Source organism: Marmota monax, unplaced genomic scaffold (genome assembly GCF_021218885.2).
Source record: "Marmota monax isolate L192 unplaced genomic scaffold, Marmota_monax_Labrador192_F-V1.1 WCK01_AAM20220418_F8-fsc00066, whole genome shotgun sequence".
NCBI classification, from domain to species: domain Eukaryota; kingdom Metazoa; phylum Chordata; class Mammalia; order Rodentia; family Sciuridae; genus Marmota; species Marmota monax.
The window spans coordinates 3,916,271-3,930,544 of NW_026692805.1; the positions used below are offsets into that span (position 1 = coordinate 3,916,271).

The window sequence follows — 14,274 nt, forward strand, 5'->3', positions numbered from 1 at the left end:
ACTATAATGAACCAATAAAAAATGGGTGGGGGGACCTTCTCCCTGTGCATAGCCCTAGGTTCCATGTAACAACCAGCTCCCCACAGGTTTCTGTAGTAGTCTAGGATCATCCTGGAAAAAGGGTACTCAACGCATGCCTTTGAATAAGAGATGTGAAAATGTTTACAAGGGTCACTTGCATATTGCTTCTAGAATTAATTAAAAAGATGTATGAGGGAGGGCTTCAGTTTGTTTTAACATTTTGTCATTTAAATATGTATACCCTGCTTCCTTAGAACAAAATCCTTATCCCTAGCTGGGAGAGCCTGGTAGCCCTTTTGTGCACTATCACCCAATGGGCAGCAGGGGGCGCCATAGCAGAGGGATTTGCCGGGTGCCCAGACAGTAGAAAGGGAAGATTTTGCAGGCTACTTTAGCTTTAGAGTTAATGACCTCTGCGCTAATGAATTCTTCTAACATCTTTTAAGCATCCTTTCAGTAGTTAATGATTTTATGCCCCATTTTGGCAGAAATTTTCAAGAAAGTCTACTTTCTCACTGATATAAACCCTTTGCAGGTCTGGCAATTTAAACAAATTTTTAAATATATGTACATATATTCACAAATATATATGCAAATATATGTATATATTGAGAAGTGTTTTCAGAATCTTACCTAAACTTAAGTCGTAAGCCACTTCTTGGTGTTTTGCCTTAAATTTTTTTATGCTATAGTACTTTTCCAGCTGACAGGAGGAAGGAGCAGAGTCATTCACTTGGCTTGTAAGTGATAGTGATTTACAGTATCCTCCGGTTGTTTTCAGGGGATGCATAAAGGGGCAAGGTCATCCAAAGATTTCACATTTGTTATGAAAGAATGCAAAGAACATTAACATCTCATTTTTTCCTTATAAATGCACTAATTACTTCCTTTCTCAGTTCTTTCTACTTAGGTTAGAAAAAAAAATACTTGTTTTCTCTTTATCAAGTTTTCTGGTTCCAGCAAGATATCTTCTTTGATGCTGAAATATGCGCTTTTAAAGATTACCCACCTGCTTCTCAATCAATAATATGAGAAAGCCCGTTTCCAGTTTCCAGCCACATCTGAGCTGGGAATGGCCCTCCAACATCAGTTTAAATGCATATTCTCCATGTCTTTCTTCTGACTGGTCAGCACTCTAGGTGACTGACTGTGGAATATCCACAAGGGTAGACTGTTCCTGCCTCCCCTCAGCCTGGAGGAAAACTCCAGTTCTGGAACCACTTGCTGGCTAGTGTGACACAATTTATTCTCAGTCTCCTCCGTGGAAGATAATGCAAATACGCTTTCTCTTCAGTGGCCCCTGTCACTCCAAAATGGCCTTCAGAACCCATAATTCCATTTGTTCAAGCATATTCTGCCTTGTACACTCTTTTATTCCATTTTTGGAGCATCAACATGTTTTGTTACATCTTCACTGTTCATTTTGAAATATCAGCTTGCTGGCTACTTAGTTCTTAGACGTAATAAAACTTTCTCTATAGTTGCATTTGTCCTGCATGGTCATGGTACCTGCCCAATGTATGTGCATGTATGTACACATGGATGCATGGACATGGATTATTATAAGTTGTACAATTTATGCTGGGACTCATGGAGATGCATCAGAGTCACAGAATTTAGAGAAGTAATTTTAAGAGGCTAAATCGCTCCATCGTTTGTTCTGCAGGTTTAGCATCACCTACGGCCATAACTCCAGTAGCGTCCCCTATTTGCAATAAATCAAGGGGTACTACACCAGTTACCAAACCCCAAGAAGGTAAGCCACCAAGGTGCCCAGTATGTCTTGAGTTTCTGATCAGAAGAGTCCTCATGACACTTTCTCACTGATGGTTTCTACGTGCTTAGATATTGAAGCCAGACCAGATATGCAGTTGGAATCGGACTTGAAGTTGGACAAGCTGGAAACCTTTCTAAGGCGGCTGAATAACAAAGGTACATACCAGAAAGAAGCCAGGAGGGAGTTGGGAGGCTTTGGCTTAAATCCTTATGGCACATCAAGATTTGTATTTTTAATGAGTTACTAAGAAAACCTTAACAACCTGCTTCTCTCTTAAAATCTCTAAATCTTAATTGTTTGCTTTTTCACCTCAAATAAATTGTCTTCTTTCTAGTATAGCTTTACTAATTCATATTGTAAGCATTATCCTTGTTATCATTCAAAAACTGAAATTTGATCAAGACCAATTCAATTATCAAGCTGTGATTCCCCTGATCATGTATTAAATTGGGGACACCCAATAATATATATTTTTTTTCTGAATCTAAACCTTGGCATGTATCCAGTCAGAATTGTGAACTCAGTAATTTTACTTTTAACCCTGAATTCATATTGATATACCTATGCAAAATCAACATGATCTTGGGTAAACTTTAAATTGCATATATTAATTTCTAATTGGTTAAAAGCTCATATTCTTTCCTATAATCACATAGGATTTCTAAAAGAAAATCCTAGCGAATAGATATTTAAATAAATATTTCAATACAAAAGTCAATGAAAGTCCCCAAAATATTTCAATACAAAAGTCAATGAAAGTCCCAAAAAAAGAATATGCAAAAATAGCCTTTTATCACTTGATAAAGCATGTCTAGTACTTGCAACTTATCAACTCCAGACACTGGGAGGCCAATGCTTTTGACAATACCTCTAAATTGAAAATATTACAAACAACCATTATAAACTGAAGACATGAAAGTTTAATACACTAACTAAACTGGCTAAGCAAGGAATCCTAACAGTGAAATGTTTATTGAATACAGGTAACAGTAATCTAGCCTGAGGATCAGCCAACGGTTATCATGGCCAAATCAAGCTCTTCACCTGTTTTATAAATAAAGTTTTATTGGAACATAGCTGTGTCCATTTGTGACCCTTATTGTCAGGAACCCCTTTGGCACTATCAGGGCAGAACTGAGTAGATGTAACATAGGCCATGTCAGTCCCCAGGCAAAGGCTAAAATATTTACCGCTGGTCCTTTGCAGAAAGTTTGCTGATCCCTAATATGGAATTAGGCTGGGGTTAGTTGTCCCACCAACAGAAAGAGGTCAGGATCAAAAATGCTCAATGGGCTTGTGTGCCACAAGTTCAGCGTCCTCCCTCCCACCGTTGCACTGTGCCAGTTTTGTGTAGGTGGGAAGTCCTTACGGGAGAAGTCAGGTAAGGGCCCAGCAAGCACTCTGAGGATCACATGCATCACTATCCTGTTTTCTCCACTCCTGGAACTTGGGGGAGGGAGATACTTTTTGAAATACTGTAAGTTTTTGACAGAGCAACTGTTTTGACCAAACTCATATTTTTTTATTTGCTTATTTATTGATAGTTGGTGGGATGCAGGAAACAATTCTCACCGTCACCCGTAAATCTGTTAAGGAGGTGATGAAGTTGGATGATGATGAAACCTTTGCCAAATTTTACCGCAGCGTGGATTGTAATACACCAAAAAGTCCTGTGGAGCTGCAGGAGGACTTTGATGTTATTTTTGATCCTTTTGCACCCAAGTGAGTTATTTCCATCTCCGTCTCCCCTCCACTGGCAAGGGTGTCCTTCCCCTGCGTCCACACAGTCCTTTCACAGGGGAATGTTGTCACCGTGTTATCTTCTCTGAAGTCATTACAGCCACAGTGTTTCTCTAGAGCCAGGTGCATCGTGCTGCTGGCCAATAAAACAGGCATGCTCTGGACCAGATGTGTGTTTGGACAGACCACGTGTACCACAGATGTTTGCCCTATGCCATTAGAGAGGTGTTAGTGGACTTTTTCACATCACTTCAATATTATTTTGCAGTTTTTTTTAGTTTAACATAACTTAGCAGATATTTCTATACCTCTCTCTGACATATTGGATACCTATTCATCACTGAAAAAAATATATGGATGATATGAGCTCAGATTAGCACAACTGACTAGAATATCAGAGGAAGAATATGACCTATCTTCCAATAATATATAAAACCAATAGATCTTAGGGTTTTCTCAGTGATCTACAAAGACATTTATTCACATGAAAACATGACTAAACCACCCAAGAAAAGTTATTTTGAAATTAGGATTCCATCAGTTGCAATTGCCAGAAAATCACCTAAGTCAAACTGACTTCAGCAAAAGAAAGGCGCAGAGAGATTTACTTTCACATACTGGAAAGTCCAGGCGTGACCTCAAGTTAGGAGGCCCCTCAGAACGCAGTCCCTCCCATAGCTGTTCTCCCCTGAGCTGTTCCACTCTTGGCAGAGCTGTAACCAGGGGATGGAAGGTGGCCACCCCAACCTCTGGATTTACAGGTCACTTCTTTGGCCAAGCCAACACAGGCAGCTTTTTTTCCCAGTTATTCCAGCAGAAGTTCCAGGTTTAGTTTTCATTGGATCCCAAGTCCATCCCTAATGCCTTCATCACAGCCAAAGAGATGCTGATTGGTCAGAGCCAGTTCTAGAGCTCCTCAGAGCCAGGGTAGGGGTGGGGTGAGGTGGTTGTCCCTAGGGAAAACCCAGATGCTGTTAGCAGAAGCCCGGAGCCCTGCTGGGCTGGGCTACAGTACAGCAACCCCATCACATCTCTTCTGGAAATCTGTGTAGTCACTAAGTTTTTCTGTACGCCACTCCTGATACATTTTTCTGCCTATGTTCAGTTTGTTTCTATTTGCACATTTATATTTCCTACCTTAAAAAATAAGCAGTTTGCCATTTTCCACCTTAAAATAATATTTGGGGTATTTGTATACATGGTTATCTAGCCATTTCTCAACCTTCACCCAATCGTCATTGTTTAAATTTTTATAAATAATAATTCAAACATTTCTATTTATACACAGAGAGGCAGTGGTATTATAAGAAAGAATTTCAGGCACAGGGACCCATGCACTTGGAATTTGAGTGTAGCGGTGAGACTCTGCTGGGACATCATATAACCAGACCACCACCTCCCAGGCTGGGCGTTAGCCCACAGATTTGTGAAAGTGCGGGGACATGCCACAGATGATTTTTCAGGCCTATTTTATTTCAATACACTTTTCGGAATTGGGGCTATTTTTCTCTAGGGGCCAGTGGCTCCCACAGAAGCTAGCCACAGAGGGATGGTGAGTGAACTGAAAAGCTATTTCGTAAAGAGAAACTTTAGTCTGGAGCAAAGAGGATTGAGTGGCCGAGTAATGGTTGTCTGCAGGTAATGCAAAGGTAGACTGGGGTGTATAATTCCGAAGAGAGAATCAGGACATGGGCATGAGAAGGAGAACCCTAACTTCAGAGCTGCCTAAGTGATGGAGTGAGCTGCCGGGTGAAGCCCGGGGAGACCCTGCAGGCGGAGACCAGGGCACATGAGTGGGCGGGGCTTCTGGGATTGTCCAGGATCTTGAACTCAGGCTGGACCCTCCCTCCCACCTCCAGGGTTCTGTGAATACACTTCAGGGGAGTGGTAGTGGGCGGAGCTGTAAGAGTATAATGGAAGATTTATAACTGTGGAGCCCATTGCTGCAGATACAAGAAACACAACCCGGTGTGGCCGATATTACAGACTAAGAAGCACCTGTCTTGGCCCCACAGGTTGACGTCCTCCGTGGCTGAGCACAAGCGTGCTGTGAGACCCAAACGCCGAGTCCAGGCTTCCAAGAACCCCCTGAAAATGCTGGCAGCGAGAGAGGATCTCCTGCAGGAGTACACTGAGCAGAGGCTGAACGTCGCCTTCATGGAGTCAAAGCGGATGAAAGTAGAAAAGAGTGGGTATTCGGCACCACCACACCGCTCTGGGACCTGGGTATCATTTAATCATTTCCTGTTTAAAGGTGCTCAAAGGACACCAATTAAGTATGGGTAATTCAAATTATTCTTGAGTTTTGTCTCAAGAAGTTGGAGGAAAAGGTTTTCTGCCCATTCATTTTCAGTCCCATAGAGAGAGTCTCAACACAATAATTCTCCACTTTTAAGGGCACACTATTTATTTGATCTCTTATGGAAAACATCCCAAGCTACTGTTTTTCCTAATTCCAGGTGTATATATATTATTAATTAACACACAAAGCAATGCTTTCCTTTTGTCCTTGACAGAGGCCTCTCAGGCTGCCGGAGTTGAGATAGGGGTTACTTGTGTGGGAGGGTCACCAGTGGAGAGTGAGCTGTGGACTGCTGCCTCCACTTCACACCAAGAGTCTCTGCTGTTATCTGCCCTTTAATGTGGGATTTCATTGCTCTGAATTAGTGACTTTCATGGTGAAGGTAATGGCAGGCATAATCTTGATATTTTGAATATTCTCACTACATTTTTTTATTTCCCTGTAGCATTCATGAACCAATTTCCTCAAGTTTTTCTTAGAAATATAGTATTTAGATGAAGTAGGTGAGCTTTTTCATTATAACACTAAGGAATTATGAAGTATCAAGTTATATTTCTTTAGCATTAGATCGTAATCCCAGTGAAATAATTTTCTGAATTTTGCTTCAGCATATGTTTTTTGTTTGTTTGTTTGGTTGGTTTTTATTACTGAGGATTGAACTCAGGGATGCTTAACCACTGAGCAACAATCCCCAGTCCTTTTCTGAATATTTTATTTAGAGACAGGGTCTCTCTGAGTTGCTTAGGGCCTCGATAAATTGCTGAGGCTGGCCTTGAACTCGCTTTCCTCCTGCCTCAGCCTGCCAAGCTGCTGGGATTACAGACGTGCACCATCACACCCAGCTCAGCATATACATTTTTTAAAGCACTGAATTGGAGAAATCAAGATTTATTTTCACATATTTTACATACTTTTTCTACTACCTCCATTTTTATGGGGCTCAGAGAATGGCTTTATGAAGACCATTTGATCCACACATATTTGTTGGTCTAGTGTCTTATAATTACAGAGCAGAGGACCTCAAGATCATCTAGTTGATCACTGCCTCCAGAGAAAGGTTAGAACCAAATGCTCCCTTATAGAGTGTTGACTTTTCTGCATATCAAGACATTCGGTGAAAGCCATCAACAGTCTTCCATGGGAATATATCCAGCATCTACCAGTTATTAGGAATTATAACAGCTTTCAATGGAACTGGAACAAATGAGTCCAGTACCTACTTTTATAACAAAGTGGCTGGTCCTCATTGCCACTCATTTGTCCCTCTGCATAGTGAGGTGTGACACTTGTCAATAAGCAGTTTATTCTTTTATACCATATACTTACATTCCATATTTAGTTCTTTACATAGTGATTGAGCATTGAATTGCATAGATAATCAAACTAGATCATGTGTCCCTGTCAGATCAATTTTCAAAGACAAAAGTAGTGAGTCAGGAATAATTTCTGATTTGTGAACATTGTCACCTTATCTGAACGTCTTGCTTCCCTCTGTGCTACTTTCCCTCTTTGACCCGCCCAGTGTCCTCCAACTCCAACTTCACCGAGGCTACTCTGGCCGGCTTAGCCAGTAAGGAGAACTTCAGCAGCGTCATCCTGCGGAACGTCAACCTGACGGAGCAGAATTCTAACAACAGCGCGGTGCCCTATAAGAAGCTGATGTTGTTACAGATCAAAGGTACCGCTGAGCCACACAGAGAAATGACATGCTTACCCACACTGACCAGTAGTAGTTTCTGTCTGGTCCTGACTGCTCCCTTTGTCACCTGTGAGGGGAAGGGCCTGTGTGTGTTCTGAGACTCTACCGTGGACCAAATCGTCTGCTACCTCCTCTCACTTCAGTGTCACAGAATCCCATAATGTGGGCATTCTCTGCCCATGCGGGCTGAGAGGCTGGTAACGTGCCGAAGGTCACAGCTGCTACTGAGTGGCAGAGCTGGAGTGGAATCAGTGGAGATTCTTCCTCTTCCTGCATCTCTTTGCTTTTGCTTCTGCTTTCTCTGGCACCCTGGCACCATGGCCCATGCCCTAATACTGCCATGTAGCCACCAGATGTGCCCTAAGTCCACCCTCTGTTCGGTTCTCCTCACTGAGCTAAGGACCCATGCAGGCCAGAAGGAGGAGAGCACATTACTGGGGCAGGAATCAAGTGAAAGCAGAAGCAAATGAGGCAGAGCTGATTTCACTCTCCTGCCTTTTTTATCCACAGCCAGTGAGAGACTCAGAAGACCACAGGGAAGCCCTGGGCTAGGAGGAGAGAGGCTTTGCTGCCTCCTCGTGGTAACCCCTGTAGATGGATCATTGCGAGAAGGATGGATGAGCTATCACCCACTTCCCCCTGGGTTTCCTATGTGCATCTGCAAAACCACCGTCCTTTTTAGTGTATTTAAAAAACTGGTGACCAGCTCCAATAGCCAGTCTCTGTTCCTGTGGTCTAACCTAGAGACCACGCCATGTGTGTGATTGTGGATAGCTTGAAATCAATCAGTCATGCAGGAAAAGGTGTTGAAAACTCCACAGGAAAGAGATCCTATAGAAAGGCCTGCCCTTCCCTGGAACACAGCCAGAGATACCAAGGGTAGGAGGTGGGCTGGGTGGAAAGCTCTAGGAGAGGGAAGAAGAGGAGAAGGAGCACATTTCCCAATTTCACTGGAGGAGGGGACCTTAATACGTCCGCGCACATACTATACAAAGACACGGACAAAGGTCCTAGGAAGCATGGTGACATTTGGGCAAGCTAGGGGAATTCATTGAATGCTGTCTTCCTGTTGGCCCTTTTAAATTCCTCTCCATGCCATCCAGGGCTAGAGGAGGTCATTTAGTAGACAAGACTTCTTACACTTGGTAGTTTGTGGCAGTGATGCTTGAGCCGTGGGTGTGTCCTCACCCCAGTCTGGTGTGGGCAAGCAGTGACTCTGGGCCTCCTGTCCAGGAAGAAGACACGTTCAGACAAGGCTGGTAGAACCTCGCGCCTCGTCACTCAACAGTGGGGACTGCTTCCTTCTGCTCTCTCCCCAGTTCTGCTTCCTATGGGTGGGAGAGTTTGCCAACGTCATCGAGAAGGCAAAGGTAGGTGTCTGCATGATAAAATGCTTTAGTTAACGCCTCCTTTACACACAGATGGAATGTTCTCCCACCCGCTAGATCCAAATGGTGGGTGTTTCATTTCAGTGAGAAGGGACAGGTAGTATGTCCTCTTGAGTGTCTCTCAAAGGAGCTTTTGTGAGGGCTGAAGTAGGATTTTCCAGAAGGACTGTGGCCTCTGCCTCCAGTTTTATTTATTTATTATGGATTTATTCCTATTCCTGTGTTTAAAAGGAACTAGTACCAATTTAAAGCCCTTTATCCCAGACCCTTAGGAAGTTCTGCCACAGGCCTTTTGAATGAGAATCTCAAAAACAATAAAGCCCAAGGAAAAGGTAGTTTTCAAAAGCATCCTGTTGAATATTAAAGATTGAGAACTCCTGCTGTGTGCCTCTCCATCCAGCCACAGATTTTTCTAGCCAGGTAATTATGTTTCTCTTTTTGTTTAGGCTTCAGAACTCGCAACTTTAATTCAGACAAAGAGGGAACTTGGTTGTAGAGCTACATACATCCAAACCTTAGAAGAAGGAATTAATACACACACTCACGCAGCCAAAGACTTCTGGAAGCTCCTAGGTGGCCAAACCAGTTACCAGTGTAAGAACGGACTGTATTTCAGAAATTGATAAAACTTGAATTTCCTTTTTTCTCCTGAGTTTATTCTTCTAAAGCAGCAACTTTTCAATGTAAAATATGGTGCTCTCCTATTGTTCCCACCCCAAAGGTGCCGGAGACCCTAAAGAAGATGAGCTGTATGAGACAGCCATTATAGAAACAAACTGTATTTACCGTTTGATGGATGACAAACTTGTTCCTGATGATAACTACTGGGGGAAGATCCCAAAGTGCTCCCTTCTTCAACAAAAAGAGGTACAGTCTTCAATAAGAGCACACCTAGGGCACTCTCCACAGGGCTGCCCCACAATAGAGTCAGGAAGTGCCCAGGAAAGGTTAGCTGGAGTTAGTGCCGGTTGTCAAACACAGCAGCTCTTTAGAGGATATTTATTTGGAATTTTAAACCATTACTGCCATCTGCAATACTAATACAGAATTCAGAATATTGTGCCAAAATGGCATGGATCATTGAAGGCTTTTATATTTTAGGCAAATGGAAGCATTGCTTAGCCCTGTCTCTTGAATTTTGTATAAAGATTAAATAAAACATTTTTTAGTCCTTAAGTTCCAGGAATAATATATTGATATATATTTAATTTGTGGATCTGCGAGGTAATGTGATTTTTCCCCACTCACACCAGTAAGTATTATTCATTACATACATTTCTAAAACCAATAAATATTCTAGGTATTGAGAAAAAAGCAGAAGATACAAAAGGACCTTTAATTTCATTGGGTTTCAGCAGCACATTAGAAAGATTAGAATCCAAAGCTGAGTTGAGTAGATGATATGTATGGGCATGAAAGTGGGAGTAAAACAAGTCACGGAAAAATAAAAAATGAGGAATAACATTTTAAAGAATCTGATCCTAGTTTAGAGTTTAAAGTAGAGTTTGGATGACTGGAAATGAAGGGAGAATCTTCTCAGAAGAAACAGTTGTACACAGTTACAGGCATGGAAAGGAGAAATGGCATAACATTTGTGTATTCGTTCAGCAAACACTCAGAGGAAGCCCCTACCGTAAATATGACATGATCTCTGCCCTTAAGGATGTTGGATTGTAGGTGAGAGAGAAGACTTCATTGGGTCATCAGTATCTGGCCTGAATGAAGCAAATGAGTGAACAAGGGAGGGAGGGAGAAACAAAGGGAGGGGGAGAAAGGAAAGAAGATAAAAGAGCATACTCAAATAACTCCTTTATGAATCGGACATCTTAAGTGGTTTGAGAGTTCAGAGGAGGAGTCATTAACTTGGGCATTTAGAACAACAGGAGGAAATTATACCCCCGCCACCGCCCTGCCAACCCCAGGGCCAGAGGCTGGCTTGGCAGGGCAGTGCCAGCTGGTCAGATCTTTTGACCTTGAGTTATATGGGTTGCCCGTTAGGCTTTATCATCACCCGTTTGACTCACTGTCTTCGGAGACCTGACTCAGCTGGAGCATATCCTTGAAGTGAACAAGTCCTTTTGTGCCATTTCCGCAGGTCCTGGTGTTTGACTTTGGTAGTGAAGTTTACGTGTGGCATGGGAAAGAAGTCACCTTAGCACAGCGCAAAATAGCATTTCAGCTGGCAAAGCACTTGTGGAATGGAACCTTCGACTATGAGAATTGTGACATCAATCCACTGGATCCTGGAGAATGCAATCCACTTATTCCCAGGTATTCCCGCGGTCCACGTGCAGCGTGTAGAGTGAGCAGAATCCCTGTGCAGGCTCAGTTCACGGTCACCTAGCTGTCATTCTTTTCATAAAGGTTTCAGTTCTCATGAGTGATTGCATGCCCTGGACTGTGAATATTCACAAAACAAACATTTATTTAGCTTTTACCTAACTAATAGAGAAATATAGATTTTAAGGAAGTTGTTTGTATTGCATTTAAGTTTTTGAAGTAGACAAATAGTTTTCCCCTGTAGCATTCCAGGTACTGTTACAGCAGACGAGTAGCAATTGTTTAAACAAATTTCCTGCTAATCTGAAAAGCTTCCCAGAATCTGCAATTCTGCCATAGATCTGAAGGTGCAAAGCTACTTGTTCCTTCTGATTCCTATCTTCTGAGCATAGTGTTTGAGTCCCAAGAGTTATTTGTCATTTTGCAGTATGTTTGTGCCTTTTGCCTTTTGGGGTGAAGAGAAGGACAAGAATATGGTATTGAAATAATAATTGTAATTTTAATATTCCCTGTAGAGCGTTAGACCTTTGAAAGTTGTTTTGGTAAATTCAGAGTATGCGCAAACTCTAAGAAATAACATCATGAAAAATAAGAATTCTTACATGCACAAGATTGGTTTTTTAAACTACCAGACCCCTAGAAAATGATTTAAAATATTTGTGCTACATAGTAATAAATTAGAAATGAATATGCCACCAAACAACATAGAATAATATATAAATTTCAACCTTCTTACCTTGTTTCATGCTTTAAAATTATTGATTTATTATCAGTTTCTTTCTATAATTAAACACTTTTAAATTATATGAATGTAGTAAAAATTTTTTAAGTCATTCTTTAGCAAATGGCCATTTAATATTAGTACTACAACAACCAGTGTTAAGAACTCAGATGAAGCCTATATTATTTTATCTAATTTTATTCTATCTTAAAGAAAAAATAATTATGAAGCATAGAATCTACATGATGGTCAATTTATATTTAAAAGTGCCATGTTCACAAATATGAACATGAATTACTCAGCATCTCATTCACTGGTTTCCAGCATCTCTGCAACAGAATCACTGAAAGAACTTTTTAAAAAAGCACATGCCAGGCCCAGTCCCTGAGAGGAGTCTTTAGCTCCTGAGGGATGGGGCTTCTGTGTCAGTATGGCTTAAAAGCTTCCCAGGGATTTTGAGGTACAGACAAGATTGCAAACCCAGCCCTGCTGTACAAACAAGGAGGCTAAAACCCTCCAAGTGTGATGTCTCAGCCCTGGGCAAACATGCAAGTCAGGAAGGAGGTAGAGAAACCCACTAGCCCCTGCTCTCACGTTTGCCCAGAGCTGTTAAGTGAAATCAGCCAGACTCAGAAAGTCAAGGGTCATGATTTCTCTCATATGTGGTAGCTAGAGAGAAAAAAGAGAGAAAGAAAAAAAAAAAAACACACACACACACACACAACAAAAAAGTCTCTTGAAAATGGAAGGGAGGCTAATAGATTAAAGGAAGGGAAGTGGCGGGCGGGGAGAGAGGGGAGTTATTGGGGAATGAAATTGACCAAATTACATTATGTGCATGTATGAATGTGCCACAGTGAATCCCACTATTATGTATAATTACAACGTACCAGTGAAAAAATTAAGGGACAAAATGGGAAATGTTGGAAACAGTGCACAGTAGGACACAGAAAATACAGCTGATTGGTTTGATGGGATAACAGCATCTTGGTCTCAATTCACAGTCAAAGGTTGGTTTGGAGGGAGAAGAAATACCTACCCATTCTTCTCTCTGCTGTACCCTATAAAGCATCTATTTGCTCCAAGCTCTGCCTTTTTCTAATTTACCTGTGTTCTCTGGTACAGTGTCAAATCCTAAAATCCCGAAAGTACACAAATCCTCCTGGGTGAGCTGTGCTCTTTCCTGTCCTTGTGTCTTTCCTGTCTGCCACTGATGTTCAGCTCCAGACACAAAGCCTTGCTAGGCACCAGGCTAAAATAATACCAGATCACCTATTTGGTAAAATGATTAAAAATGAATCATTCCTTCTATCTACCACTCATGTATTTTGATTTTGGTTTTCAGTAGCCATGTTTGCTTTCCTTTGTTTAGCATCGCTGAATCCGAGTTCTTTTCTTGTCCACTCCACCCTGCAGGAAAGGACAGGGGCGGCCTGATTGGGCAATATTTGGGAGACTTACTGAACACAATGAAACTATTTTGTTCAAAGAGAAATTTCTCGATTGGACTGAACTGAAGAGACCTACTGAGAAGTGCGCTGGGGATCTTGTCCAGCAGAAGGTATTCCAGGGATCAGTCCTCAAAGGGCTTAACTAGGGTCCTCACACAAGTGGCCTTGACACCAAAAGACTTTGCAGGGGCCACTAAGAGAACATCAAAATGATTTCTAGTTAAAGTCTGTTGTGATGGGTTCAGGTCTCCCAGAATCCTTCCCCTAAATGCAGCCAAAATTCCTGAAAATCATGGGAAAGCTGCACTTTCACATGGTCCCATTAGCAGTTGAAGTAGGGCCAGGGACCTACCCCAGTGGTCGAACTCTTGCCTAGCATTTGCAAGGTCTTGGGTTCCATCCCAGCACTGTTAAAAAAAAAAAATAGAGTTGCAACATCATTGAGTATGACTATAGGATCACAAGTAACTGGACAAACATTTTTATACCCCCATGTAGGAAGACCCTAGGACTGACATCAGGCCATATGATGTCACGCGGATGGTGGCAGTGCCCCAGATGACAGCCGGCACCATCCTGGACGGGGTGAACATTGGCCGTGGCTACGGCCTGGTGGAAGGGGACGACAGAAGGCACTTTGAGATTGCCAGCATCTCCGTGGATGTCTGGCATATCCTAGAATTCGACTACAGCAGGCTCCCCCGGCAGAGCATCGGGCAGTTCCATGAAGGTGACGCCTATGTGGTCAAGTGGAAGTACATGGTGAGCACCACAGGTTAGTGAGCGCCTCCGTTCCCTTCACAAAGAGAGGCAGGAGTCGCACTGTGTGGAGTGGGGCGCCCTGCACGCACCTGGGTGTCCTCAGCTGCTTCAGTGCACACAGGGATCCACTGAT

General features: G+C 42.3%; 1 protein-coding gene across 28 annotated transcripts in view; it reads left to right on the plus strand.

The window, feature by feature from the left end:
- The window catches only part of Svil (supervillin), a 237,171-nt gene that overhangs the window by 202,704 nt on the left and 20,193 nt on the right, over positions 1–14,274 (plus strand). For all 28 annotated transcript variants that reach the window (XM_058580538.1, XM_058580541.1, XM_058580542.1 and 25 more), the window contains 11 exons: positions 1,688–1,777; positions 1,867–1,953; positions 3,343–3,520; positions 5,554–5,726; positions 7,363–7,518; positions 8,773–8,909; positions 9,374–9,521; positions 9,649–9,794; positions 11,023–11,198; positions 13,345–13,489; positions 13,878–14,154. In XM_058580538.1, the coding sequence (XP_058436521.1) occupies positions 1,688–1,777; positions 1,867–1,953; positions 3,343–3,520; positions 5,554–5,726; positions 7,363–7,518; positions 8,773–8,909; positions 9,374–9,521; positions 9,649–9,794; positions 11,023–11,198; positions 13,345–13,489; positions 13,878–14,154 (1,713 nt within the window). The remainder of the gene's footprint in view (positions 1–1,687; positions 1,778–1,866; positions 1,954–3,342; positions 3,521–5,553; positions 5,727–7,362; positions 7,519–8,772; positions 8,910–9,373; positions 9,522–9,648; positions 9,795–11,022; positions 11,199–13,344; positions 13,490–13,877; positions 14,155–14,274) is intronic.